Consider the following 27,670-nt stretch of genomic DNA (forward strand, 5'->3'; position numbering starts at 1 on the left):
CAGGCTCTCCAGGAGACTGGTATGTTTGGAGGATTTCTTTTCTTTTCCTCCATGTCTTGATTTTGTAGGAGAGGGGAAAAAAACCCACAACATCCAGCATATCCAGGCAGAGTTTTCCCTGGGCTTGGAACCACCGGCGTGTTGGGTGCTCTTTGCCCCAGGAAGTGGCCAGAGGATGTTGTGCTGGGGAGGTGGGGGGCAAGGGATGTTTAATTCACACGCTTGTGTCACCAACTGTCCCCTGGGTGTCACTTGAGTGCCCAGGGCAGGGTCTCCTGAGGGTGGGGAAGCTTCTGGCTTCTCCCTGGCATCCTGCCCTGATTGTGCTGCCCTTTGCAGTGGGACCTGCTGCCTTTTCAGGTCCTTCCTGGTACCAAGAGGGGGTTTTGCCATGGCCACGCTGTCTCAAGGCCCATCAGGATCCCCAAATTACAGCCTCAGGCCTGCTGGGGGTGTGGGGGCTGCTCCCCCCTCCCTGGTGCCATGCTGGGAGGTGACAGGGGGTGTGTGTGCTTGCAGGGAGCCAGCAGAAGAGGAGGTGCAGGACCCCAAAGCACGAGCCAAAGCCAACTGGCTGAGAGCCTTCAACAAGGTCTGCATGCAGCTGCAGGAGGTGAGGACCCCCTGGCCACCGCTGCGGCCCCGGGCTGGGGGCACGGCCCCTTTCCACACCTGGGCAGCTTCCAGGGACATCCACGGACCTGGGGGTACCAACAGTGGTGGCCCACAACCCCATTCCCACCAAGTGGGACATCCTGGAGGGGCCGGGAGTGCTGAGGACCCCCCGTGTGTGCTGCATGCGTGTGCTGGTGCGAGCCCCCCGCCCTCTCCCCTCTGTTGAGTTGACAATATTTTGTTTTGTTTTTAGACTCCATCCTCCATCTTTTCTTTTTGTTTTGGCTCTGGATTCGCTCCCCGGGGTCTCGATCCCCCTCCCCACCGCTTCTCTTTTCAGTTGTCCACCACCATGGCCCTTGCACCCGCGTCTCCCCTTCCTGCAGGGAAGGGATGTAGGCTGCCTGCAGGTAAGCATGTCCACCTGGCACCTCCCAGCCACATGTGTGCCTTCCCTGTGTGTGTGTGTGTGTGTGCAGGGATTGCCCATGAAGGAGGGGCAATGGTCTCTCTCTGCCCTTCTCCTCCAAAATAATCCCCTCCCTGCAGGGGAGGTGGCACTGCTGGATGATCCCTGGACACACACCCTCTTCCATGTGCTCTGGCTTTTCCCTGCTCTTCTTTCCAACTGCTGTGGGTCCCTGAGGACCTGCTGAGCCTGTATGATGCTTCTCCAATCCCACAAGCCCCGAATTTTCGCACAGTGTAACCATCCCCCTGCTTTGCCAGCCTCAGCCCCTCCGCTGAAGCCCACCCACTGCTCACCCAGCTCGGCCTCCTGAAGATATTTATTCCCAGTGCCAGCTCTTTGCTGGGAAGAGCCCCCTTGGTTTTGGAACACACTTTTCTCTGCCCACCCTGCTCATCCTTCCATGCTCCTGCGGTGCTGTGAGCACTCACTGCCCTGGGGGGCTGTCCCCATGCTGGTGGCTCCTGCTGTGCCCTGACACTGTCCCTTGTTTTCCAGGCCCGCGGGGAAGGTGATGAAAAATCCCTGTGGTTCAAAGGCGGGTGAGTACAAGGGGAAGCTGGGTACACTCTGCCCCCCGGGATCTCAGCCCCCTCCTCATTAGGATGTGATTAATGAGCTCAGCAGTGAGCTTGTGTGGGGAAGGGTTGCTGAGCTGTGGGCAGGCAGGGAGGCCAGATTTTTGGAGCTGAATTTTAGGGCTGGTCAGTGCTTTTGGAGCAGCCAGCAGACATGACATCGCTCTGTGACCCCAAGAGCTGCTGCCAAGGGGGAGAGCGAGGAGGTGAGTTGGGATGGGGATGAGGTGGGGTGGCAACTCCTGCTTCCCTCATGGAGCGGTGTCATGGGCAATCCTGAACGTCTCACCTGGACAGGCTGGAGGTCTCAGTCCTGTCTTGCCCTTGCAGACATGCCCTCTGCCATGGACCTGGGCAGAACCTGGTAGGTTGCCTGAGAACCCCCAGATCACTCCAGGGATTTCTTCCCGACAGGGCTGTGAGGTGCTGTTCCTGCCTTGGGTTCCCTTGCAGCAGGACTCGAGGCTCACCTGCTCAGTGCTCCCCTTTGGGGTCCCAGAGGGAACCCCAGCTCCCCAGCCTCACGCTGCAAAGCCAAAGCTGACTAAGCCAACTGGGCAGCTTTTCTCCTGGGTTTCACTGTCACGCTTCACGTGGGGAAAAATCACAGTTTTTGCCAAAATCCCCTTCCCCCTCAGTTTTTAATCCAGTGATCCCTGCCCTGGCTGGGCTGGTGGTGGGGATGGGGATCCCATGGGTGGGTCCCAGACCACGCAGGGGTTGCTTTGCAGTCATATTCACCAAGTCCTAGATATTGAGAAGAAATCCTTTCCTGTCAGGGTGGGGAGGCCCTGGCACAGGGTGTCCAGAGCAGCTGTGGCTGCCCCTCGATCCCTGGAACTGTCCAAGGCCAGGTTGGCAACCTGATCTAGTGGAAGGTGTCCCTGCCCATGGCAGGGCATGGAATGAGATGGGCTTTAAGGTCCCTTCCAACCCAAACCATTCCGTGATTCTACAAAGCGCTGAGTGACCACGGGGCAACAACAGGGGGCCCCTTCCTGCCTCAGTTCCCCCTTCCCCGCTGACTCTCCTCTCTCTTGCAGGCCTGGTGGCGGGCTGATCATTATAGACAGCATGCCGGACATTCGCAAGCGAAAGCCCATCCCCCTAGTTAGCGATTTGGTGAGGTTCCCCCCAAGGCACCCCCCCACAGCTGCCGGCTTCGCTCCCGCTGCGCCCCACCGGACTGCGCCGCCCGTGCCCCGCTCCCCAGCTGCCTCTAACATGGCTTGTGTTCTCTGTTTTCTTTCCTGTGGCCTGGCTGGGCCTTCCCCGCGGCAGGGGGGCGGCTGTAAGGTTTCTGCGCTGCATTAACAGCATGCCCGACATTAAGCCTGGACGCAAATCTCTCCCTCTAGTCAGCGATCTGGTGAGCGCGGTGCGAGGGGTTAAAGAGACAGCGCCCTTGGGGGCTGCCGGCCAGCCCTCGAGCCCCCAGCCCTGCCAAAGGGGGGCGGGGGGTATCCCACGCTGCTTTGGGGGGCTCCTGGCCCTCCTTGCAGTGGGGAGCTGGGCTCTCCCTTACCCGAGGGTGCTTCTCTTTAACGGAGCTCTGGTCCCTACCCCAAGCATCAGCCTAAGGTTTCCCACGGCTGCATCTGGTTTCCCATTTTTTTACTGGTGCCGTGTCCCTGGTCCCTTCCTGTCCCAGCTGCCATAGGTCCCTGCATCTTGGACCACGCTGGTGCTGGATAGACAGATCCCCATACCAGGGGAGGGCTGGCAATGGCTTTTCCAAGTTGCCCAGACCCTGTGCTCCTGTCCCCACTGTCCCAGTCTATGGGGTTGGAGACCCCCAGTGTATGGGCCCCCCATGATGGGGTCCCCTCCAGCCCCTGGGCTCTGTTGCACAGGGTCACTCTGCTGGTCCCCTCCCGCCCCTGATGATAAGAGACAGCAATTTTGGAAACCAGACACCTTTTGCCCTCAGAATCAGGTGTCCTTCTCCTCCTTCCCCCTCTCTTCACACCTTGTCAGCTCCACTGTGTGCCCTCCCTGGGGTGCCACCCTCCTGTTCCCAACCTGCCTCCCAGCCATCCCCCTGCCCCCTTGCTGCCCCCAACCCGGTGCCCCCACCCAGCCCTCTTGGGCAGCCGCTGATGCTTCTGCACTGTGCTGTGTCGGTGTTTTGGGGGTGGGGGGTGATGGGGTGGGCAACGTGTGGGGTTTTGGGAGGGCTGCTGCCTTTCCCTGCTGGGATTTGCAGGCTGCAACCAGTGCTGTGGCTTGGGGACACAGTCCCCCCCCCACCAGGGACTGCTCAGTGCTGGAGGCGGGGGTGTTGCCCCAATTCCCACCGGTTCTGGCAGGGAAGGGGCTCTCCTGGGAAGTGTTTGCACTAATGGCTCTTTATTCCCCCCTTGCTGGCCCTGGCTGCCCACAGGCCATGGTAAGTGCCCCCTACCCCATCTTCCCCGGGTCTCAGACACGTGGTGAGAGGCTCTGCCGCACTGGAGCTGAACTGGGAATGCCATGGGTTGCCGAACTGGTTCCAGTCCCACTGCACAGCAGTGCTGGCATTAGTGGGGGCTGGGCTGTCCCCACTGCCTCCCGTGCAGCCAGGACCCCTCCCTGTCTGGGACTGGGGTCTGTCCTGGGTGTTTCACAGCCAGCTGGGGGTGGAGGAGGGACCTCTCATGGTCTGCTGGATCTGGGAACTCTCTTTCTTTCCCACAGTCCCTGGTCCAGTCCAGGAAAGCGGGCATCACATCCGCGCTGGCCTCGAGCACCTTGAACAATGAGGAGCTGGTAGGTGCTGGGGTGGGCTGGGTTGGGGATGGCTGGGAGGGGGAAACTGAGCCTCGAGGGCCAGGCCAGCAGTGGAGGTGCAGAGTCTGTGCCCCACCAGCATCCTCTGGTGATGCCTGAGTATCCAGGATGCTCATGGATGCATCCAGGGATAGAATTGTGGGATCATTTATTACTGTACCCTGCAGCCTAGGGAGGAGAGGAGAGAAGATCCAGCAGGCAGGAATTGTGCAGCAAGATTGATTTATTTAGTTATTTTACAAACTGTTTTATAGACTTTTTTCTTCATAGTCTAATTGGACAAGGATCAGCCACCCCCTGGGTGGATTGGCTAGAAATCCTAAAACATCCATTGTCAAAATATTTTTCTACTGTACCATAAACATAGTTTTGCAAGGTCACAGGTGTTCATAGTTTATAGAACTTCTGCTAATCTCTTGGTGAGAGAGAAAAATATCCCAGGGGCTTAGAAAGAAGCAAGAAAATTCTTGCTAGCAGCAATATTGTATCCACAATCATTGAGGTTGGAAAGGACCTGTAAGATCGTCAAGTCCAACTGTCAACCCAGCACCACCACCATTAAACCATGTCCCCAAGTACATCCTCTGCTTCAGCATTTCTCTCCCCCCACCCCGTCCCTGCACAGAAAAACCATGTTTACAAGAAGACCCTGCAAGCCTTAGTGTACCCCATCTCCTGCACAACCCCCCACAACTTCGAGGTGTGGACGGCCACCACCCCCACCTACTGCTACGAGTGCGAGGGGCTGCTGTGGGGCATCGCCCGGCAGGGCATGCGCTGTGCCGAGTGCGGCGTCAAGTGCCACGAGAAATGCCAGGACCTGCTCAACGCCGACTGCCTGCAGAGTAAGGACCTGGGGCCCACAGCCTTGTCCCTTCTCACCTTGGAGAGGGAGGAGGGAGCAGCCCGGGAGAGCTCCGCTCCTGACGTGGGCATGGGAGAAGTGTTGGGCAGGGCAGACTCATCCTGGGCAGGGGATAGATCCCTCCAGGTTTGAATTAATGAATGCATGGAATTGTAGAATTGTGGAATTGTTAAGGCTGGAAAAGACCTTTAAGATTATCAGGTCCAACCATCAACTCAGCACCCTTGTGGTCACCACTAAACAATGTCCTCAAGTGCCACAGAGACACGTTTTTTGAACACTTCCAGGGGTGATTCCACCACTGCCCTGGGCAGCATGCCAGGGCTGGACAAAACTTTCGGGGAAGAAGTTTCCCCTAATACCCAACCTAAACCTTCCCTGGTGCAACTTGAGGCCGTTTCCTCTTGTCCTCTCCCCAAGCCCACCACTCCAACCTGTGAGAGCTCTTGTCTCTCTCCTGGGTACCACCAGCCCCCCCACCCCATCTCACCCATGCCTGTCCTCTCCCAGGGGCAGCGGAGAAGAGCTCCAAGCATGGAGCAGAGGATCGGACCCAGAACATCATCATGGTGCTCAAGGACCGCATGAAGATCCGGGAGCGCAACAAGCCAGAGATATTTGAGCTGATCCAGGAGGTGTTTGGGGTCAACAAGACCACGCACACGCAGCAGATGAAGGCGGTCAAGCAGAGCGTCCTGGATGGCACCTCCAAATGGTCAGCCAAGATCAGCATCACGGGTAGGCAACCTGTCACCTTCAGCCTTGGGGACCATGGGGATGTCCCCATTGCTCAACCCCTCATTCTGCCAGGCAGCTTCAGCCCCTGTGGGGACACAGGTGTCTGTTTTGGGGGTCTTGGTGAGGCTGTGGCACTGACTTCTCTCTCTGTCTGTTCTCTCTGCTGTGCTGCAGTGGTTTGTGCCCAGGGCCTGCAAGCAAAGGATAAGACAGGTTCCAGTGACCCCTATGTCACTGTCCAGGTTGGAAAGACAAAAAAAAGGACTAAAACTATCTACGGCAATCTCAACCCAGTCTGGGAGGAGAATTTCCATTTGTAAGTTCACCCCCAGTCTCCCCATTCCCCTCCCTGGCCACTCATGGTTGTTCCAGGCTGTGCTGGCTCTTGCCATGTCCCTGTAGGGTGGGGGAGCCAGCTGGGCCTCGTCCTGCCCCCGTGGAGGGTGGAGGGGGTGCTGGGGACCCTTGGGGTGCTGTTTTGTGCCATGGGGGTGTGACTCCAGGGGCTGATCCAGGCTGTGCTGGGCTGCCTGGTTGTGGCACAGAGCCCACCGGGGAGGGTTGGTGCCCCCGCATCTGCTCTCTTCCCCAGTTCCTGCTCCGTGCTGGGCTGGTCCCTTTTGTTTAGGGAAGCAGTGATGGGGAGTAGCTGGAAAGATTTCCCTGCTCATCCTGGGGCTTGCCCTTTCTCGCCTCCCCAGCGAGTGCCATAACTCCTCTGACCGCATCAAGGTCCGTGTGTGGGACGAGGACGATGACATCAAGTCCCGTGTCAAGCAGCGCTTCAAGAGGGAATCCGACGACTTCCTGGGCCAGACCATCATCGAGGTCCGGACCCTGAGCGGGGAGATGGACGTCTGGTACAACCTCGGTAACCAGCTCCCCACCCCTGCCCTGGGCTCAGGGGGGTGACACATCCTGCTGGGGATGGGACCCCCGGTGCTGGGCTCCAGGGGGGATGTGCTGCCAGCCATAGGCTGATGGCTGATGCAGCAGGGTCTGCTCTTAGAAACACTTAATATCAAAAGCCATCAGGAACAAGTGTTTTCCCAGGGTCATTTTCAGAACCCTTTACCCAGGAGGTTCTAGAACACCAGCCCCCTGCAGAGGGGAAACTGAGGCACAGAAAGGCCACGTCTCCAGTGGCTGGACATGTGGGCAAATCCCAGCTCAGCCTGGTTGCACACGGTGCCGAGTGTCCCCTCAGCCCTGGCCCTGTACCAGAGCATTGTGCCCCTCTTTGGGGCTGGCAGTGAGCAGGGTTACTCCAGGGAAGCCTCACGCCTTGTCCCTCTCCCTGCACCCACAGACAAGCGCACAGACAAGTCAGCAGTGTCAGGAGCCATCCGGCTGCACATCAGCGTGGAGATCAAGGGCGAGGAGAAGGTGGCTCCCTACCATGTTCAGTACACCTGCCTGCACGAGGTGAGCAGCCCAGGCAGGCACAGGGGGCACAGCCCACTCCCCAGCAATGCCACCCTGCTACCACACGCCCTGGGGAGCTCACAGAACTCATTTGTACCTCCAGAACCTGTTCCACTTTGTGACGGATTTGCAAAACAACGGGGTGGTGAAGATCCCCGATGCCAAGGGGGATGATGCCTGGAAGGTGTACTTTGATGAGACAGCACAGGAGATTGTGGATGAGTTTGCCATGCGCTATGGGGTGGAGTCCATCTACCAGGCCATGACGTGAGTCCCCTACTCCCAGCTGGTTCAGAGGGGCTGCACCCACCCCCTAGGTGGAGGGTTACTGTCCCCATCATCCTCCCTTGCTGCCATTGGCACCCACCTTCCTGCCCCAGGACTTGCCCCAAACCTGTGCACCCATCCCTCCCCTTCCCAACACCCTCTGGCACAGCCTTGTCTCAAGTCCTGTGTCCAGTTTGGGCACCACAAGATCAGAAGGATCCAAAGCTGTTGGAGAGTGTCCAAAGGAGGGACACGGAGCTGGGGAAGGGTCTGAGGAGCGGCTGAGGGCACTTGGCTCGTTCAGCTGCAGCAGAGGAGACTGAGGGGAGGCTCCTGGGGGCTGCAGCTCCTCCCGAGGGGAGGCGGAGGGGCAGGGGCTGAGCTCTGCTCTGGGACAGGGACAGGAGCCCAGGGAACGGCTGGAGCTGTGTCAGGGCTGGGCATGGAGCTCAGGGAAAGGTTCTTCCCCCCGAGGCTGCTGGGCACTGCCCAGGCTCCCCAGGGAATGGGCCCGGCCCCGAGGCTGCCAGAGCTGCAGGAGCGTTTGGACAGCGCTCTCAGGGACGCCCAGGGCCAGGGGCTGCACTGATGATCCCTGAGGGTCCCTTCCAACTTGGGATGCTTTTGGATTCAATGACTCATGCACCCCAAACCCTGCATCCCCTCCCATGGCCCAAAGCCCTCACCTGCCACTTCTCTCCGTAGGCATTTTGCCTGCCTCTCCTCCAAGTACATGTGCCCTGGGGTGCCGGCGGTGATGAGCACCCTGCTGGCCAACATCAACGCCTACTATGCCCACACCACCGCCTCCAGCAACGTCAACGCCTCCGACCGCTTTGCCGCCTCCAATTTCGGGGTAAGTCCCATGGTGCGTAAACATTCTTTTCTTTTTCTCTCCTTTCTGTGGGAGGGGGTGGGGGGCTCGGGGAGCAAAACGAGCTGTGCAAAACACCCCACTCCAAACTGCAGCCAGGCAGCAGTGGTGTCAGCCTCTGCTTGCCCCAAAAATCATCCCGCTCTTGTTTCTCAGGAAGGAAAAGGGCCACCACCTTGCCAGGAGAAGGGCTCAATTTGCTCCCCTAATTACTGTGGGAGCCTGAGCAAAGTGGGACGCTGGGTGACAGCATGCCAGGAGAGGGGACACCTTGGTGGCAAAATCAGAAGCATGTGGCCATGAGCCACCCCTGGAGTTTGTGGGGAGTCTTGCACAGCCTCGTGTGCTTTGGGGGACCCTGGCCTGCTGCAAACTCAGCCGGTTGTGCCAGCACCGCTGGGTGCCGAGTGGGGCGAGTTTGCGGCAGGGCCGGGTGCCCCTCGGGGACATGGGCGAGGAGGGGCTGAGCCCTCGCCTCGGCTCCCCCGTGCCATCCCAGAGGCAGGACATGGTCGCTCTGGATGCGCATGGGTCGAGCCAGGGTCAGTGCCCAGCCCCGGGTGCAGCAAGGAGCTGGGTAGCCAGGGACACAGCCAGGGCCGAGCACAGCTCCGGGCAGCTTTGGCTCACCTCGCAGGGGGTAGCTAGAGCCGAGCGAGCTGTGCCTCCGGATCACGCAGGAGGAGGAAGCCGTACCAGAAACCCGCCTTTTCTCTAACATGGAGGATTTTAAAAACTTGTCTTTTTCTCTTTTTTAGAGAGCCTAAGGTTGGGTCCTAAAGTGCCCGGCCATGCCGCTTTAACCCTGAGTACCCGTCGTGTCCAGTGTTAGAGTGCTGCAGCCGTTCCTTGGGTGTCGGGGACGCACGGTCCGGCCCAGGGCCCGGCTGGGCCATCCCGGCGAGCGCCGAAGGTTTGCGGTGGCCAGCACAGGCTGTGGGTGTGGCCGAGCCATGGACTCGCTGCCCCGTCCCGCCCCCGTGTCCTTACCCAGGACTCAGACGCTGTTCCGGGCTCCCCGGAGCCCTGCGGGTCAGCCCTGACCCGGTACAGCCAGTGCTGAGGGGGAACCCAGGGCTCTCATGGGGGGCCCACATGGCTGCCCAAAGCCTCCCCACCAGCAGGAACGCAAAGGGAAATGCTCCCCAACAACGTTTTGGGGCCAATATTGGGAAGAAATTTTTCCCTGTGAGGGAGTGAGGACTGAGGTTGCCCAGAGGAGCTATGGCTGCCTCATCCCTGGAAGTGTTCAAGGCCAGGTTGGACAGGGCTTAGAGCATCCTGGTCTAGTGGAAGGTGTCCCTGCCCCTGGCAGGGCATGGAACAAGGTGGTCCTTAGGTCTCATCCAACCCAAACCAGTCTGGGGTTCTGTGACCAGTTGCTTTGCCATCAGCTCTGACCCCTGATCCAATCCACAATCCCAGATGGGATTTGCATCCTTCTGCCCTGTGCTCCCTGGGTGGGAGCTGGGCTGAGCTGAACTACAGCCCCTCAGCCCTGATGGAGACCCCCGCCACGGGGTGTTCCTTGCCCACGTCCCTCGATGCAGCCCAGTGGGACACGTGAGGAGTCCATGGAAATGTTCAACTCCTGGGGCCACCCTGAAGATGGGCAACCACTGTACATCCTTTCCCTACCCTTTCTCCTGAGCTCTTGGAAAGCCCCAGTTGAGTGGCTACTGATCCTGCACCCTCTCTCCCAACTCTTGCCCTGAGCCCAGGCTCAGAGCTGTTCCAGTGGGCAGGGCAGACAGAGCAGCCTGTCAGCCTCCCAGCAATGACAGGGGACATGTGGTGCCACCTCTCCATCCTGAACCACACCTGGCACGGCCACATGTGCCCCAGGAGTTGCTGAGGCCTTCAAGTGGGCCCCAGCCACCAGCAAGGAGATGCTCTTCTCTGCGGGCAGGGCTCGAAGGAAGGAAGGAAGGAAGGAAGGAGAGGGATGAGCAAGGACTGGGCTGAGAGCAGAGAGAGACAAGGGATGGGGGAGGGGGTGGGTCCCTCCCCCTTTTCCCCTGTTCACCTGCCCCCGGGGCGTTTCTCCACAGAAAGATCGCTTTGTCAAACTCCTGGACCAGCTGCACAACTCCCTGCGCATCGACCTCTCCATGTACCGGGTAAGGTGCCTGCCCTGCCTCAGTGTCCCCACCCGAAGCAGCAGGTGGCTGTTCCCTTACCCTCACTTGCCCCTGTGAGTTTTGAGGGCAGCTCCCCTCTTTCCTTCCCAGAACAACTTCCCTGCCAGCAGCCCCGAACGGCTGCAGGATCTCAAGTCCACGGTGGATTTGCTGACCAGTATCACCTTCTTTCGGATGAAGGTACTGCTGGGGCCTCACTCACCCAGCCCCTCAGGGAGCCTGGCTCTCTTTGGGCCTGGTTCTCTGGGGGTTGGGGTTGAGCTGGCCCATGGTGCTCCTGGCTGGGTGTCTGTCTGGGGTGCTCTGAACACCACACCCTCCCTGCACACCAGGTCCAGGAGCTGCAGAGCCCTCCTCGAGCCAGCCAGGTGGTGAAGGACTGTGTGAAGGCCTGTCTCAACTCCACCTACGAGTACATCTTCAACAACTGCCACGAGCTCTACAGCCGCGAGTACCAGACAGATCCGGTGCGTGGGGCAGGGGGGTGCCGGGCACTGACCTCCCCACCCCCCGCCCTTCTCCTTTTTCTCGTGCTCCTGCTCCCTCTCCAGAGTGCTCAGTCCTGTGCAGAACAAGCCCCAAGGCTTGGGCAGGCTTTGAGCTGTGGGGTTGAGACCAGGACAGACGAGGGGGCTGCATGGGGACTCCAGGGTGTTCCCTCTTGCCCCCTTGTTAGCCCTGACACAAAGTTGAGCCCTGCACTGGGGTGACCGGAGTCTCCACTGTGTCCCCATCCCTCCAGACTAAGAAAGGCGAGGTGCCCCCTGAGGAGCAGGGCCCCAGCATCAAAAACCTGGATTTCTGGTCCAAGCTCATCACCCTGATTGTCTCTATTATCGAGGAGGACAAGAACTCCTACACACCCTGCCTGAACCAGTGAGTAGGTGCTGGGGAGGGGGATGCTGCTGTGCCCGCAGGGGGTGCCCAGGTGGAGGCAGTGGGATCTTGAGGCCTTTGGAAGTGGTTGTAACATCCATTCTACAGATGGGAAGGCTGAGGCTGCTGGGAGGTGTGTGAGGGATGCTGTCCACGTGGAGGGCCGGTTCACCCCGTGTTCATAGCCTCGAGCTGTGCCAGGGGAGGCTCAGGTTGAACTTCAGGAAGAATTAATGGAAAGGGTGGTCAAGTATTGGATGGGGCTGCCCAGGGAGGTTTGGAGTCCCCATCCCTGGAGGTGTCCAAGGAATGACTGGACGTGGCACTCAGTACTCTGGTCTGGTGACAAGGTGGGGATTGGGCACAGCTTGGACTTGATGACCTTGGAGGTCTTTTCCACCCTGAATGATTCTGTGATTCACACTCTCCCCTCGCCCCAGGTTCCCCCAGGAACTGAACGTGGGGAAGATCAGCGCTGAGGTGATGTGGAACCTCTTTGCTCAGGACATGAAGTACGCGATGGAGGGTGAGTCCTGCCTGCCACCCTGAGCCGGAGAGGGGGGAACCAGGCAGGAGCTGTCCTCAGCTCACACCTCACCTGTTCCCTGGGCAAACCCATTTCATCTCCTCATCGTCCATGCCTAGCTTAACCCCCCCTAGAAGCACTTCCACCTTCACCATGTTACCCTGGAGCTGCCCCTGGGGAGCCCAACCCCCAGATTTGGGACTCCAAGTGACCCCCACGCCCTTTCCCCGTGCAGAGCACGAGAAGCACCGCCTGTGCAAGAGCGCAGACTACATGAACCTGCACTTCAAGGTGAAGTGGCTGTACAACGAGTACGTCACCGAGCTGCCCTCCTTCAAGAGCCGCGTGCCCGAGTACCCTGCGTGAGTGCAGCCCTGGGGCCGGGGAGGGGGATGGGCACCACGAGGGCTGCTGGCCTCACCACGGATGGGTCTCTCTTCCAGCTGGTTCGAGCCCTTCGTCATCCAGTGGCTGGATGAGAATGAAGAGGTGTCACGGGATTTCCTGCACGGAGCGCTGGAGCGGGACAAGAAGGATGGGGTATGAACAGGACTGGGGACGCAGTCTCGGGGGCCCAGTATGCCCAGTATGTCCTGACTGGGGCCAATATCTCCCCCACACGCCCTGCTGACACCTCGTCTCACTCCCACAGTTCCAGCAGACCTCGGAGCACGCGCTCTTCTCCTGCTCCGTGGTGGACGTTTTCTCCCAGCTCAACCAGAGCTTTGAGATCATCAAGAAGCTGGAGTGCCCCGACCCCCAGATTGTGGGGCACTACATGCGCCGGTTTGCCAAGGTGGGCACCTCCCAGGGCAGGGGTCAGCACCACCCCTGGGACCCCAGTCCCAGCCCTGGCTGGGGCTTCTGGGCTCTCTGTGCCCCCTTCATCCGACTGTGGGCAGCCAATATACCACCAGCACACCCTGGGACACTCCCAGCTTTGCTAGCACAGGAGATTATTTAATTAATTATGAGCTAATTGATTCGTTATTTACTTAATTAATATAGATTAATTAAAACTGGCTTGCTGCAGTATAGGAAGGAGTTGCATGCAGGCTTGGTGGCTGTTGCCTTCGCAGCTGTGCTGGTGATGGAGCTGCCCATGGAGACCAGTTGTGCTGGATCTGGCTTCCAGTGGCTGTGCCCATGTGGCTCCTGGTGCATGAACGTGAGGCAGGTGTGCCCAGGTGGGCAAGGAGGCCAATGGCACCTGGTTTGTACCAGCAGTGGTGTGGCCAGCAGGACCAGGGCAGTGCCTGTCCCCTGTGCTGGGCACTGCTGAGGCCCCTCCTCAAATCCTGGGGTCAGTTCTGGACCCCTCACGACAAGAAAGACATCGAGGGGCTGGAGCATGTCCAGAGAAGGGAACAGAGATGGGGAAGGGGCTGGAGCACCAGGAGCAACTGGGGAAGCTGGAAGGGCTCAGGCTGGAGCAAAGGAGGCTCAGGGGGGACCTTGTGGCTCTGCACAACTCCCTGTCAGGAGGGGGCAGCCGGGGAATGTCGGGCTCTGCTCGCAGGGAACAGGGACAGGAGGAGAGGGAATGGCCTCAGGCTGGCCCAGGGGAAGTTTGGGCTGGATATTGGGAAAATTTCTTCACTGAAAGGTTTGTTCAGCCCTGGCACAGGCTGCCTAGGGCAGTGGTGGAGTCACCATCCCTGGAAGTGTTCAGAAAACATGTGGATGTGGCATTTGAGGATATGGTTCAGTGATGAACCTGGTGGTGATGCTGAGCTGATGGTTGGACTTGAATTGATAGGGCTTTTCCATCCTTCCATGATTCTATGATTCATGAGGCCAGAGAGTCTGGGGGTCCCTGTATGTATCCAGATACGAGGTTGTTTCGCTGCTGTGGGACTCATGGTTTCCTTCTCTCCCTCCTTCCCCTCTGTTGCTGCTGTCTGGGTGTCTTCGTTGGTGCCCTGTTTGGCTGCAGACCATCAGCAATGTGCTGCTCCAGTACGCTGAGATCATCTCCAAGGATTTTGCCTCGTACTGCTCCAAGGAGAAGGAGAAAGTGGTGATGTATCTCACTTCTGCTGTCCCCACACGGTGGCCCCAGCTGTCACCTCAGCTCCAGGGCGGGTTGGTCCCTTCCTCATGGCAGTTCCTGACACGCTGCCAGGGTGGCTTCCATGCCATCCCTGTCCTGATGTCCCCCAGTGCAGGGCGGGAGGGTCCTGGGGCTGTGGGCAGCTGTCCCAGCCATATTTATTGGTGCTGACGCCCCTCTCCATCCCACCCCTCCAGCCCTGCATCCTGATGAACAACATCCAGCAGCTCCGTGTCCAGCTTGAGAAGATGTTTGAAGCCATGGGTGGGAAGGACGTGAGTGTGGGGGGGTTCCAGGAGGGAGCCCTGTGGGAGGTTGGATCATTCCCTTCCCCCAGAAGTAGCCCCTTCCCCAGTTCCCGGTGCTGGGAGCAGACCCCTTCCTCACTCCTGTGTGGGATCACGCCGTCCCACCCCACGGCACGCTGCTCTCCCACCATGTCGGACTGGGAAGGGCTTCACCCTGCCCAGAGATGCATTTGGGGTGCAGAAACCTCTCTGAGGGCTGGTTCAGGGACCCTGTCAGCTTCCCCAACCTGTCCCTCCTCCAGCTGGACACAGAAGCCAGTGATATCCTCAAGGAGCTGCAGGTGAAACTCAACAACGTCCTGGATGATCTGAGCCGAGTCTTTGCCACCAGGTACAGCTGGGTGGGAGGGCAGGGGCAGCGGGCAAAGGAGAGGTCTGGGGGTCCAGAAGCTGTGGCTGGGGCCAGGCTGGGGGCTCTGGGGAGGAGGTGCTGAGCTGCCTGTGTGTTGTGGTCCCCAGTTTCCAGCCACACATCGAGGAGTGCGTGAAGCAGATGGGTGACATCCTGAGCCAGGTGAAGGGCACCGGCAACGTCCCCGCCAGCACCTGCAGCAGCGTCGCACAGGATGCTGACAACGTCCTGCAGCCCATCATGGACCTGCTGGACAGCAAGTGAGTGGGGGGGGCAACTGGAACCCCACCCTGCCCCTCCTGGCCTCGTCAGGGAGTGTGAGGGACCTGCAGGGTCAGGGTGACACAGAAGGGGTGACACGTGGGGTCCTCCAGCACTGTCTCCTCTGCACAGCCTGACGCTCTTCGCCAAGATCTGCGAGAAGACGGTGCTGAAGCGGGTGCTGAAGGAGCTCTGGAAGCTGGTGATGAACACCATGGAGAAGACCATTGTCCTGCCCCCACTCACGGACCAGACGGTGAGTGATGGGGAGAGGGACCAGGGACCCTGAGACACGGGTGACTGACTGGAACCAGTGTGGGACATTGCTGGCCAGGTGCCCTCACCGGCACCTGAGAGGGTGGGGACTTCACTGACATCTCCAAACCTGTGTCCAGCTCCTGGCTGAGGAAAGGATGGAAGAGAGATAGGTCATCCTTGCCCCAGGACCTTCTTGGATGGCTTTGCCAAAGAACCTTCCTGCCACCTCCGCTGTGGCATCAAGAGGGGACACTGGCCCTTTCCTATCCATCCTTCCCTCAGAGCTGGGGCAGCATCCCATGCCACACTCACCCACACTGGCTGTGGGCATGCTCCCTGTGCCAGGAGGTGAATCCAGAGGCTCCTGGAATGCTGGGATACACTGCCTGTTGGTCTTGCTGAGGGGCTGGGGGTTTCATGAGGATGGGGGCATATATCCCCAGAAGGGCTGAGCTGTTCCTTGCTCCTGGGGATTTTAGGGAAGCAGAGCAAACCCAGGGAATGGTCCCACTCTGAGGCTCTGTATCACATCGCTGTTTGTCTGCTCCCCCCGCACCTGAAGCTTCCTGGGGTGGTTCCCTCGAAGTCAGGCAGGAAAGGGTGACACCGAGTGCTCTGGACCAGCACACACCTGCTCCTGTCGCTCCTTGGTGGCTTTTGTCACTGTTACAAAGCTGGGCTCAGGCTCTTCCTTGGAGTTCCTGGAGCTGTCAGCCTTTATGTCACGTGCTGGGGCTGTGGAGCTCCTGTGCTGTGTCTACGAGGGGCAGCACAGTGGTGACATGTCAGCCCCCAGTGGTGCCACCTCACTGGCACCGTGTCACAGCCCTGAGCCTGGCTCAGGTCAGCCCCACATCACTCCTGACCGGGCTCACACACCCTTGGCCAAAGGTGGCCAAATCTCATAGGAATGCTGGTGCCACTGAGACCCAGTCCCTGTCCCAGTCCCCATCCCAGTCCCTTCCCAGCCGTGCTCTGGTGACACTGGGGCCTGTGCTAGGGCAGAGGAAGGGGCACGGACACGTGGCTCTGTTGGGTGATTCTCCTGAGGGCAGACAGTTCCTGGAGAAAGCTGTGCTGGGACTGGTCCCTCAGGCAGGGGACAGCCTGCCTAGGTGTCCCTGGGTGCCAGCCTGCAGGGTGGCCGGACAGGTTGGTGGTTTGGGGGTCCATGTCAGAGCTGAGTGTTGAGTGGGGTCCCTGGAGCTGAGCCCTCCTGGGGCAAAGCCCCCCCAGTCAGGAGGGACCGGGCAGGTGGGGATGGGGCCCCTCGGGGGCTGTGGAGGCCTGCGGTGACAGGGCAGTGACACCGAGTGCTGTGGATGGGGGACACCCATGGCCCTGTTGGGGGTGGGGGGCAGCCAGGGCTGGCACTGGGGAGGATGGAGGAGGCGGGGACCGACACTCACGTCACGGTTGTTCTCTCCAATTGCTCCTCTCGCCTCTCAATGGCAGATGATTGTAAGTACGGCAGCTCCCTGTCTGTCTGTCTGTCTGTCCGCTCTGTGTCGGTCCTGGCCTCGCCGGTTCTTGTCTTGTGTGGCTGCCCGTGCCCTGCCCACACCCTCCTTCGGCTCCTGACCTGGTCCAGCTCCTGGTCCCCACCCCTGTGCTGCCCGCCTGGCACTGGCTCCTGGCTGGCACATGCCAGCGGCCCCTCCGGGATGTGGTGGGTGGAGAGGTCTTGGACAGATCGGCAGTGCCGGGATGTGGGGAGGGACAAGGGCAAGTGGTGGGGTGGGAGGGGACGGTGATGGCAGTGCCAAACCAGGGCTCGTGCTGAGGGGAGAAATGCCGCGGGAGGCACGAGCAGGGAGCGGTGCGTGCCTGGAGTCAGGGCTGCTCTTCCTTTCCCTCGTGCCTCAGTTTCCCCTCAAGGCCCTGGCTGGGGTCTGGCTGTGCTGGGGGTGAGGGCAGAGGCTGTCCCTGCCAGGAGGAGGAGGAGTCTCTCGGGGGCACACGGCGGTCCCTGGCCCCGGTGCTCGGTGGTGGGGCAGGCTGCTGGCATGGGTTGTGAGGCTCCTTCCCTGGTCGGGATACGACCCTGGGAGCCTGGACTCCTGGTTCCCTTCTCGGCATCGCTGCTGGGTCCTTGCATGGCTTTGACTGAGCAGTTTCCTTCTGTCCTCTTCTGACCAGTCTGTGGCTGTGGGTTTATGCCCCTGGGGGCAAGGAAAGGGCAATTCCCCCCCAGTCCTCTGCCCACCCCTGCTGGGACTCAGGCACCCATGCAGGAAGAGCAGTGGGAGTGAGCTGTCGGGTGCTGGTGCCAATCCCTGCGCGAACAGACACCCTTCTGCTGTCTCCCAACACCTTTTGTGTCCAACAGCAGCATTTGGGGAGGCCTTGGGGGCAGCCTGAGACCTCACGGGGACCTCATGGGGACCTCACGGGGACCCCAGGTCCCAGCCTTGCTGAGGCTCTGAGGACAGAGCAGTGTCAGCTCTGTGTGGCACAAGCTCCTCTTGTTCACCCATCACCCCGTGCCAGGGCCAGAACCCCTCTTGGCAGCCCTGCTTGGCCCTCCCTGTGCTGCTTGTTCCTTCTGAGGCTTCCTGGCCAGCTGACTCCCTGCTCCCCTCTCCTGATTCCAACAAGCCCCGGTCCACCCTGAGAGCTGAGTTCATCCCCCCCTGTGGCACTGCTGCCTCATTTCACACAGTTTCTCTTTCCTGGATCAGTGTGGGTTGTCACTGGGCCCAGCCCTGCACAAACCAGAGCTCTGTGTGCTAAACCCAAATCCCAGATACTCCCTCCCTGCTCCCTCCCCAGCGCTGGGAGCACCTGCCAGAGCTGGAGCAGGATGTGTGGGGGCACCAGAGCCTGCCCACACACAGCTGGATCCTGTATTCCAGCGAGGATCATCCCTCATGGATTCAAGCATCCCTGCATCCCAGCAGTTTCCCAGTGTGAGGACAAGTTCTCCAGCAGTGCAGCTTCCTGCTTTCCAGTGGGGATCCAGCACCCCGATGACACCAGGCCCTCACTGAGTATCTTGGTGGGGACCAGTCCCCCACTGGCTGTCCTTCAGGAGCTCGTGATGTCTCTGCCACCTGTGCCCCTGTGTCCTGTCCCACGCTGTCCCCCCACCCCACACTCAACCTCTGACATTGCTTCTACAGGGCACGCTCTTGAGAAAACATGGCAAGGGGACAGAGAAGGTAAATAGCTGTGGGCTCCGTGTGTGTCACTGCCCCGGGGCCACACTCGTGGTCTCTTACCCGCCTGCTGTGGAGGTCCCGGCTTGTCCGTGCTTCCTCTGTTGTGCTGTCTGGATGTGCTGTTGCCTGCGTGGTGTCGTGGTGAGGTGTGCTGTGCTGTGTGCTGGGGACAGTCCCAGTTCTGTGTGTCCCCGGGGCAGGGAGCGGGGGCTCTGTGGTGTTCAGTCCCCGTGGGGCGGATGTGGGGTGTCACCCGTGCCCACGGGGGACACTGCCCCACAGCCCTCAGCCCCAGCTGCCTGGCTGGGACAGTGAGGGGTTGAGACCCCCTGCATGGGAGACCCTCCCACAACCCACTGTGGGGGGCTCAGGAAGAGGGGGACCCCCCATGCTGGGCCCTGCTGGGCACAGTGGGGGCCCTGGGGCTGCTGAGATCCCCTGGATCTCTGAGCCTGCTCCCCCTTCCTTGCTGAGCCCCAGCCCTGCCCCGACGGCTTTCTCCAGTACGTGGGCTCTTGCCCTGTCTGGGGGCTCATCACGACAGGGTGGGGGCCCAGCAGTGACCCCAGCCTGCTCCCCAAATCCTGGTTCTTGGGAAGAGCCATGCCAGCATCCGTCTGGGCAAGGCCTGCGGCTCCCCCTCCTCTCCTGGGGGACACTGGCTCCTGCCCAGTTTGCTGAGTGTGCTGGGGGAGCTGATTCCCTCTGATCTCCCAGCCCCAGACGGGGTGGGGAGCAAACGTGCCCCCCTCAGAAGAGACCTGCCACACTCATCACAGCTTCACCAGCACCAGCATTGGGCTGAGCCTTTGCAGCTGTGCACTGGTGCCAAACCAGGGACACCAGCGGAGAACTGGGCACAGCCAGAGGAGAGTACAGGGCCAGAGCCCTCACGGCTGGGGGATGTGGGGGGCCTGGAGCCGCGGCCGAATGCTGCTGGGGCCACCAGTAACTGTCCCTTGCTGTTCTCTTCCAGAGCAGGGTGAAGCTGCCCAGTCACACTGAAGTAAGGACATGGCTCTTCTGCTCCCCACTTGGCACTGCTCTCTCCCCGTCCCTCCTCCCTGTCCCTTGTCCCTTGTGCTCTGGGTTGGGGGCTCCCAGCTCAGTACAGTGTCCTGTCGTGCTCTGTTTTGGGGACACCAGTGTCCCCAGCTCCCAGCCTGTCCACGGACTGGGGGAGATGGGAACAGTGAGGGTGGAGTTAATGGGACAGAACTGGGTGGGCAGAGGGGTGGGAACAAAGGGTTAATGGGGGGATACAAAATGAGGGCGTGGAGGGGGCAGACCCCTGCAGAGGGTAATGGTTAATGGGAGAGATGCTGAGGTTTCTGTGTTGGGAAGGACTGGAACTACTGGTGCTGGGAGAGGGAAGGTGGCGGAGGTCTCTGGGCCCCAGTTTATCCAGTTACATTTGCACGCTGGAGGAGCGTGTGCTCAGCCCGGTGAGAGGTGCCAGCCCAGGGCAGTGAGCGGGATCTGCCCATCCAGGGGGCTGCTGTTCCCGTGGGCACCACGGAATGGCTCCATGGCCCCAGCCATGATGGGGGCACGGGGCAGGCAGAGGCAGCCCGGGTCTCCCACCTGGGGGGCTCCCTGGAGTACCAAGGGGCTGGGAACCTCCCTGAGACTGGGGGCTCCGTGTGGCAGGGGCTGTTTGGTGGCCGTGGAGTACAGGCCACATCCTCCCCGTGCCTGCTGTCCCTCACACTCGCTCTCTGCTCCCACCACGTCCGATGTCCGAGTGGTCAGTGCTGTGCTGTGCCAGGCCCTGCTGGACGCAGGAGCAGGTGCTTGGAGCACAGGCAGCAGGATGGGACTCTTGGGATGAGCTGCTTGTGCTGAGCAGGGCATGAAGTCCCTGATGCCGGGGTGACGTCCTGCCCTGGGGTCCCCAAGCCTGCAGCCTCACACCTGTGCTGAGAGCTCGGGCTGAGATGGGGGCTGCCAGCCTGGTACCTGTGTCACCTTCCTGGCTGCCGTCCCCTGGAGCCTGGGGGAGCCCCTGGAACTGCAACAAGCTTCTGGCATGATGTGCCCAGCCTGCCCGTGCCACCCCCAGCCTGGCTGCTCACCGGGGCCCTCCCTGTCTCTTTGCTCTCTGCAGGGCACACAGATGATTTTCAACGCGGCCAAGGAGCTGGGGCAGCTCTCCAAGCTGAAGGTGAGGGCTGGGGGTCACCGAGCTGAAGCTGAGAACTGGGGGTGCTGGGGTGCTCTCTGTTCAAGGGTGGGTGCCAGTGCCACTGCTGCCAGGACCCCACCACTGCCCCCTTGCTGGCTTGGCTGGGGTGGGGGCAGCAGGGTCCTGGCCCTGTGCTGAGAGCAGGATTTGTGCCCCCCAGGACCACATGGTGCGTGAGGAAGCCAAGAGCCTGACCCCGAAGCAGTGTGCTGTGGTGGAGCTGGCGCTGGACACCATCAAGGTGAGGGCACTCTGGGGCGCTTCAGGTGCCCCTGGGGCTCTGACCCCGAGGCACAGACACGGGGAGCACCAGGGGGACCCTGGCAGAGCTGCTGAGCAGCCTGAGGCCTTTCCCCCTCCAGCAATACTTCCATGCTGGCGGCGTGGGGCTGAAGAAAACATTCCTGGAGAAGAGCCCCGACCTGCAGTCGCTGCGCTACGCCCTGTCCCTCTACACCCAGGCCACGGATCTGCTCATCAAAACCTTCGTGCAGACCCAGTCGTCGCAGGGTAGGACCCCCTGGCCCCCCCGGGCCCTCGTCCTCCCCACGGGCTCGGCTGCCCCATGGCCAGGACCCACCTTGGCTCTGTCCCAGTGGGGCTGGGGGTCCCAGCCAGGCTCACGGCGGGGGAGAGATGGGTGGGGAAGGAAGGGCTTTTTCCTCCCATGGTTTGCAGGTGAAGAGGGGCCGTGGGTGCCCAGCAGCAGCCTGGCACTCCCCAGCCCCCAGCAAGAACAGTGGGTCCCCAGTGCCAGGGCATTGCTGGACTGGCATGGAAGTGGGGCCTGTGGGTGGGGGGAAGGTCACCCTCTGGCCAAGTGTCACAGTGTTTGTCCCCTCTGGATGGCCCCAGGCACCCAACACAGACCAGTTACAGGGTCCACTGGATCCGGGTGTGGTGCCAGGGCCTGTCCTGGGCATGCTGGGTGTCCAACCCCCTGATTTGGGCTCCAGGGTGCTGGGGTGCAGTGCAGGATGCTGGGCACCTTCCAGGGCAGGATCAGCCCTCAGCTCTAAATGCTGCCCTTTATTCTGTCCCTTGGCTGCTTGAGGAGGGCCCTGAGATGCTCGGTGGTGGTCAGGGGCCACTGCAGGGTGCCCCAGCCAGGCTTGTCTGCGTCCTCGGGGAGTGGGACGTGCGTTTGCTGTCCGTGAGTCTCCTTCAAGGGACGTCTGTCCTGTCTGTGCCTCCTGTGCCAGCCATGTCGGGGGCGTGGGGTTGGGTCTGGTGGGTGCCAGCACCCCTGGGTGTACCCTGTCCCCAGGACCCCACACTTGGAGCTGGGGGTGCCTGGCACTCCTGTGTCGCTGCAGTGTTGTCCGGGTGCTTGGCCGTCAGTCTGTCTGCGAGATCTGATCTCTCTTTCTCTTTGTTTCCCCCCCTCCCTCACTGTTCCCGTTCCCCACACACCTCATCTCCTCCCTCTTCTCTTCTTCATCTCTTCCCTCCTCCCTTCTTTTCCATCTCCTCCCTCCTCTCTCTGTTGTCATCTCCTTCCTCCTTCATCTCCTTCCTCCTCTCTTTGTGTACTCTGTGCCGTGTCTCTGTCTCTTTCTCTCTCCTTCCCACTAGTTCATGGTGGGAAAGGGATTAGGTTTACCCTTAGTGAAGAGGTTTATCCTGAGAAGGGTACGTGTGCTACTCGCCCGCCCCTGCACCTGCCTGCCGCCGGCCTGGGCCAGTAACAGTCCCGGCACCACGGGCTGGGGGGGCCTGGGGACCCCTCAGCATCGCCAGCCTCGGGGACCCCCAGAATGGGCAAACTCCTGCTCCCAGGGCTGCTTTGGGGGGCATTTGGAGGAACTGTGCTCAGCTGTATTGACCACCCCCAGAGCGGGTCGGGGGCTGTCCCCTTGGGAGTAGGGGTGTCTGCCCACGTGCTCTGGGCACCCCACATTGTCCCCAGCACTGCTGCCTGGGGGTGGGCACCCACCGTGACCTCCCCGTGGCACATGTGGCCCTAAGGAAGGCCATGCCACATCCTGTCCCCTTCCTGCCCACCCTGCTGCCCTAAGGACCATTACCAGCCCTGCTCTGGCTCTGTCTGCCTGTCCTGGGGTGCAGGGAATGAGCCCCCCACGGGCCCTGCTTGGCCTCCATCACACCCCGCTGGGGGCCGGGGCTGCACCCCCGCTTGGCCTTCCATGCCCAGCCCCCTCCCCAGCCGCCATCGCCTCCATCCCAGCTCAGCATGGGGGGCGGGGGCCGGGGGCATGGAGGGGAATGTGCCATCGCCAGCCTCGCTCCGGCCTGGCACCCTCGGTGATACACAGGGACACGTCCTCCTTCCCACCCTGAGGGCTTTCCACTGAGCCGGATCTCCATGGCCCCATCAGACCCACAGAGCCTCTGTCCCTCTGCCTTGCACCCCATCCTTCACCATGGGTGCATGCACAGCTCTGGGGTGGCATGGGGGGCAGCTGACCTGTTGGTCACAGGTCACCCAAGGTCCCCAGGCTCGTGGACCCCTGGGCTTGATGTGGTCCCTAGGGTGGAGGGGTATGAGGGGGCAGGTCAGCCTCGAGACACTGGTAGGGCTGTGGCTTCCCTGGCCGGATCCCTCCTGCCCAGTGCTGTGCCCATGACACTGTTACCCCTCTGTGGCAAGAGCAGGGGGAGCTGGGCCACTGTCCTCTGCCTCATTCCAGACAGGCCCCTCAGCCCTGCCTGGGCAAGGGGGCATTCACAGCGGTGGGATGGCAGAGTCAGCCTGGTGCTGAGAGTGTCCTGCCATGTCCGTCACAGCTGCTGCACCCACACTGCTCTGCCTACAGCCCTTTGGGCCACACCCCGCGGTGGGTGACCTGCCTCCTCAGTGGGGTTAGCGTTGGGCAGGGGATGTCAGGAGCACGGGGAGAACAGGCGCTTACATCTCCTCCCTCTGTCACAGGCTCTGGCGTGGATGACCCCGTTGGGGAGGTGTCCATCCATGTGGAGCTCTTGACCCACCCCAGCAGTGGCGAGCACAAAGTCACTGTCAAAGGTGAGTTCTGCTGGCCGGGGTGCCGGGCTCTGGCAGGTGACAGTGCTCCGTGAGCCTCACCTGTCCCCTCCTCGCAGTGGTGGCTGCAAATGACCTCAAGTGGCAGACGTCGGGCATCTTCCGGCCCTTCATCGAGGTCAACATCATCGGGCCCCACCTCAGTGACAAGAAGAGGAAATTCGCCACCAAATCCAAGAACAACAGCTGGGCCCCCAAGTACAACGAGAGCTTCCAGTTGTGAGTGGCACCGCGGGCTGGGGACATGGGGACAGGCTGGGGGACGTGTCCCCCGCATGTGGGCACCTCCTGGGGTCTCCCAGTGAGTTTGCTAATCCCCAATGGGATGTTTTAGGTATTTTCTCATTGGTAAAAGCAGGGAGGGGGGGAAGGAGTAAAAAGGAAAAGGCTTTTTTAGGGGTATGAGTGGGGACAGCAGCCATGTAGGGGCTGTTAGAGGGCTGGGATAGGGGTGGAGTGTGACCCCAACACTGCCCATCCCTTGTCCCCCCTCAGCACGCTGGGGACGGAGACGGGCCCCGAGTGCTACGAGCTGCAGGTGTGTGTGAAGGATTACTGCTTCGCCCGGGAGGACCGCACCGTGGGCATCGCCGTGCTGCAGCTGCGGGACATCCTGCAGCGCCCCGGCTGCGCCTGCTGGCTCCCCCTGGGCCGCCGCATCCACATGGACGACACCGGGCTCACCGTGCTGCGCATCCTGTCCCAGCGCAACAACGACGAGGTGGCCAAGGAGTTCGTCAAGCTCAAGTCGGACACGCGCTCGGCCGAGGAGGGCAGCAGTTAAACTCCTCGGGCCCCCCAGCCCTCGCCCCCTGCTCCCGGCCCCCTGACAGAATCCTCCAGCCGTGTATAAGCCATAGGAGTGGCCACAGAGGAGTCGCCGTCGCGGCCCTGGGGAGGGCGTGCTGTGGCTGCAGTGACAGACCCTCCCCTCCCTCCCTGGCTGGGTGACCGTGGCTGGGTGGGTGACCGCGGTGCCGGGCACAGCCAGGCCCCCGTCCTGCCTCGCAGGAAGGTGCTGGGGCTGGGGGGCTGCAGGAAAGGGCTGGACCCGAGCCTGGGTGAGGGGCGCGATTCGCCCTTCCCCAGCCTGTCTGAGATGGAGGAACCCCAGTGGCCCATCCCTGAACCTCCACTGTCCCACCCAGCCCCAAACCTCACCGAGTGACGCAAGGAAAGGGTTGGGGAGGGTGTGTGTGTCTCGTGCCATGTGCGGGTGTTGGTGAGTGGCTGGCACAGCTCGATGGCCCCTTGTCGCCATCCCTGGTGTGCCCTGAGGGCAGGGCGGCTCCCAGCCCTGAGCACCTGTACATATGTAAATACCTGTACATACAGGGCAGCTGGACAGGCTGTGTCCTGCACCCGGAAGGGCTATTGGGGCTGTTGGGTTGGCGGGTGCAGCCCCCACGTGCCCTGCACAGGGTCCCCCCTCCCTGGCTGGCAGCAGCATCACCAGGGTCGGGAGCAGCAGGGAGCAGCCCCCGGCCCATATCCTGTCTTCCCTGCCTTGCTGCCACCGTGGGCTGCCCCACTGCCCCCCACAAGGTGCCAGGGCTGGGGGGAGGCAAGGGCTGGGGGCACCAGGGCAGAGGGACTCATTCCTCTTTGCTCTGGCCGGTGGGGACCAGCATCCCTGAGCAGTGCAGCCCACGGGATCTCCTTGGCCCAAGCAAAACCCTTCCCACCCCGCCCCAGAGACCCCCTCCCTCCAGTCCCCCAGTAAGCACCAGTTCTGTGCCCCCAGTTCCCCAGTGAGCACCATTTCTGTGTGGTAAGTGGTGTGCATGTCTCGTGCGAGTGCCTGGGAGGCCTGGGTGTGTGGTGGTGGGGTGGCCACCCCAGCCGGCCAGTTTGCCCCGAGTCCTGGGGCAGGCAGCGGCCTCATGACCCCACAAGTCAATACAGCTCTCTCAGCCCCCTCCCGTCCCAAAACAGGGTACCCCAACCGGCCCCCACGCTCCTTTTTCTAGAGGGTTTGCCTGGGACCAAAGGGTTTCACTTTCCTCTCTTGTTTCTGTTCAATGTTTACACCCTTTTTCTACCGGCTGCTCCTGCACGGCCAGGCTGGGGCTCGGCCCCGCACCCCGACCGTGGTGCCCCTGGCCCTGTGCCCCCTCCCCAGACTGTCCTGTTTGGCATGTGATTGAACTGACCAATTCTGCTCCTGTAGCACAGTGTCACCGATGCCTGTGTGTCTGTCCCGCCGGCGGCGGCGGCTCCCATGGATGCATGACAGTGAGATGTTTTGCACTATTTTGAATTTTTTGGGCTCTGTAAAAATATTTTATTATAACTGACATTAAAAAGCACACCCTTCACTGTGGCTCCTGTGGGGAGTTGGGAGGGGACAGGCACCTGGGGGCCCCCCCAGCCCCACTCCCATCCCAGTGCAGCACTTCCACCTTTAAAGTGAAAACCAGGCATATCCAACCCCAAGGATAACCAGCTCCAAGATTAACCAGCTCCAAGGACCAATAGCCCAGGGATGGTCCCTGCTGCTGCTCCATGAGGGTGCCTTTGCACCAAGGATAGGTGTTAAATGGCATCACAGAACACAGAATCCTGGAATATCCTGAGCTGGAAGGGATCCTCAGGGGTCATCGGTGCAGCCCCTGGCCCTGCACAGACACCCCAACAACCCCAGCCTGGGCATCCCTGAGAGCGCTGTCCAAACGCTCCTGCAGCTCTGGCAGCCTCGGGGCCGGGCCCATTCCCTGGGGAGCCTGGGCAGTGCCCAGCAGCCTCAGGGGGAAGAACCTTTCCCTGAGCTCCATGCCCAGCCCTGACCCAGCTCCAGCCGTTCCCTGGGCTCCTGTCCCTGTCCCAGAGCAGAGCTCAGCCCCTGCCCCTCCGCCTCCCCTCGGGAGGAGCTGCAGAGCTGGGACAGACCTGTCCTGGGAGGTGATCAGGGACAGCCAGCACAGCCTCACTGAGGGCAAACCCATCCCTTGCTGCTCTCGTGGCCTTCCATGCTGGGGTGACTCTTTCAGCAGAGAAGGGATGAGCTGTGGCTGGCACCTCCCTGGACTTCTGTGAGGCTTTTGGCACAGTCCCTCGAAACACTTTCTCACTAAATTGGATTGATGTAATTTGATGAATGCAGGGCCCTGATGACCTACAGAGAGAGCTGGGGCTGTTCCTGGGGTCTGGCACAGTCCTGCTTCACCCTTGAGAATTGTGGGGCTGCCACCAGGCTTTGCTAGAATTGTGGAATGACTTAGGCTGAAAGGGACCTTTAAAGCCCAAGTCCAACCCCATCCTGGCTCTTGGGCTCATCCCTTTCCAGTGATCCATGGTGGATACAACATTTCTTGAGGGTTCCTGGATTAATTAATTAGCTTTAATCATCATAATTTCACATGGGGCTCCTGTGCCTATGTGAAAAGAGAGCAGAGGTTCCCTGGGAGGCCACGGTAGCACAGGCTGTGCCCTTGCAGCCCCGGAGGTGCCTGGGGAGCAGAGCTGCACCTGCAGCCCCTGGAGGAGCCTGCCCAGAGAGGGGGATCTGCCCTACGGTGGCTCTGACCCCGTGGAGAGGCTGTGCTGGGGCAGAAGCTCAGGGATCCAGCCAGGGTGGGTTCATGGAGGGCTGGCACCCATGGGAGGAACCCCACACTACAGCAGGGGAAGAGAAGGAGGAGGAAGGAGCAGCAGGGACAAGGGGTGATGAACTGACCACAAGCCCCATTGCCCATCCCCCTACACAGCTCTGGGGGAGGAGGTAGAGAATTTGGGAGGGAAGTTGAGCCTGAGGAGAAAGGAGAGGTGGAAGGAAGTTATTTTAAGGTTTATTTCTATTTGCCATTATCTTCATAGGATTCAATTAACAACAATTTAAACAAGTTCCCCCCAGCTGAGGCTGGGAGGGTAAATGCTGAGTGATCTTCCTGACTGGACCTTGATCCAGGAGCCTTTTGGAGGGCAGAATCCTGACCCTGGGGGCCT

At 60.9% G+C, this 27,670-nt stretch overlaps 1 protein-coding gene across 18 annotated transcripts in view; it reads left to right on the forward strand.

The window, feature by feature from the left end:
• UNC13A (unc-13 homolog A) overlaps window positions 1–26,043 on the forward strand; it is a 37,670-nt gene extending 11,627 nt beyond the window's left edge. For 3 of the 18 annotated variants that reach the window (XM_039566242.1, XM_039566247.1, XM_039566252.1), the window contains 35 exons: window positions 520–613; window positions 1,583–1,626; window positions 2,944–3,031; window positions 4,046–4,051; window positions 4,339–4,410; window positions 5,057–5,276; window positions 5,807–6,034; window positions 6,209–6,350; window positions 6,736–6,905; window positions 7,344–7,459; window positions 7,563–7,726; window positions 8,432–8,594; window positions 10,652–10,720; window positions 10,832–10,921; window positions 11,074–11,208; window positions 11,484–11,617; window positions 12,058–12,143; window positions 12,379–12,505; window positions 12,587–12,683; window positions 12,796–12,939; window positions 14,080–14,163; window positions 14,394–14,471; window positions 14,747–14,835; window positions 14,964–15,116; window positions 15,250–15,373; window positions 16,831–16,836; window positions 18,498–18,536; window positions 19,513–19,542; window positions 20,644–20,700; window positions 20,882–20,962; window positions 21,084–21,231; window positions 22,297–22,353; window positions 23,615–23,707; window positions 23,785–23,944; window positions 24,221–26,043. In XM_039566242.1, the coding sequence (XP_039422176.1) occupies window positions 520–613; window positions 1,583–1,626; window positions 2,944–3,031; window positions 4,046–4,051; window positions 4,339–4,410; window positions 5,057–5,276; window positions 5,807–6,034; window positions 6,209–6,350; window positions 6,736–6,905; window positions 7,344–7,459; window positions 7,563–7,726; window positions 8,432–8,594; window positions 10,652–10,720; window positions 10,832–10,921; window positions 11,074–11,208; window positions 11,484–11,617; window positions 12,058–12,143; window positions 12,379–12,505; window positions 12,587–12,683; window positions 12,796–12,939; window positions 14,080–14,163; window positions 14,394–14,471; window positions 14,747–14,835; window positions 14,964–15,116; window positions 15,250–15,373; window positions 16,831–16,836; window positions 18,498–18,536; window positions 19,513–19,542; window positions 20,644–20,700; window positions 20,882–20,962; window positions 21,084–21,231; window positions 22,297–22,353; window positions 23,615–23,707; window positions 23,785–23,944; window positions 24,221–24,509 (3,877 nt within the window). In that variant the 3' untranslated portion in view covers window positions 24,510–26,043. Of the gene's footprint in view, window positions 1–519; window positions 614–1,582; window positions 1,627–2,705; window positions 2,785–2,943; window positions 3,032–4,045; window positions 4,052–4,338; window positions 4,411–5,056; window positions 5,277–5,806; window positions 6,035–6,208; window positions 6,351–6,735; window positions 6,906–7,343; window positions 7,460–7,562; window positions 7,727–8,431; window positions 8,595–10,651; window positions 10,721–10,831; window positions 10,922–11,073; window positions 11,209–11,483; window positions 11,618–12,057; window positions 12,144–12,378; window positions 12,506–12,586; window positions 12,684–12,795; window positions 12,940–14,079; window positions 14,164–14,393; window positions 14,472–14,746; window positions 14,836–14,963; window positions 15,117–15,249; window positions 15,374–16,830; window positions 16,837–18,497; window positions 18,537–19,512; window positions 19,543–20,643; window positions 20,701–20,881; window positions 20,963–21,083; window positions 21,232–22,296; window positions 22,354–23,614; window positions 23,708–23,784; window positions 23,945–24,220 lie in introns of all 18 variants that reach the window. The other 15 variants (XM_039566245.1, XM_039566256.1, XM_039566251.1 and 12 more) reach the window with 12 other exon arrangements.
• Window positions 26,044–27,670: the final 1,627 nt, after the last annotated feature.

This window comes from Corvus cornix, chromosome 28 (assembly GCF_000738735.6).
Source record: "Corvus cornix cornix isolate S_Up_H32 chromosome 28, ASM73873v5, whole genome shotgun sequence".
Classification (NCBI taxonomy): domain Eukaryota; kingdom Metazoa; phylum Chordata; class Aves; order Passeriformes; family Corvidae; genus Corvus; species Corvus cornix.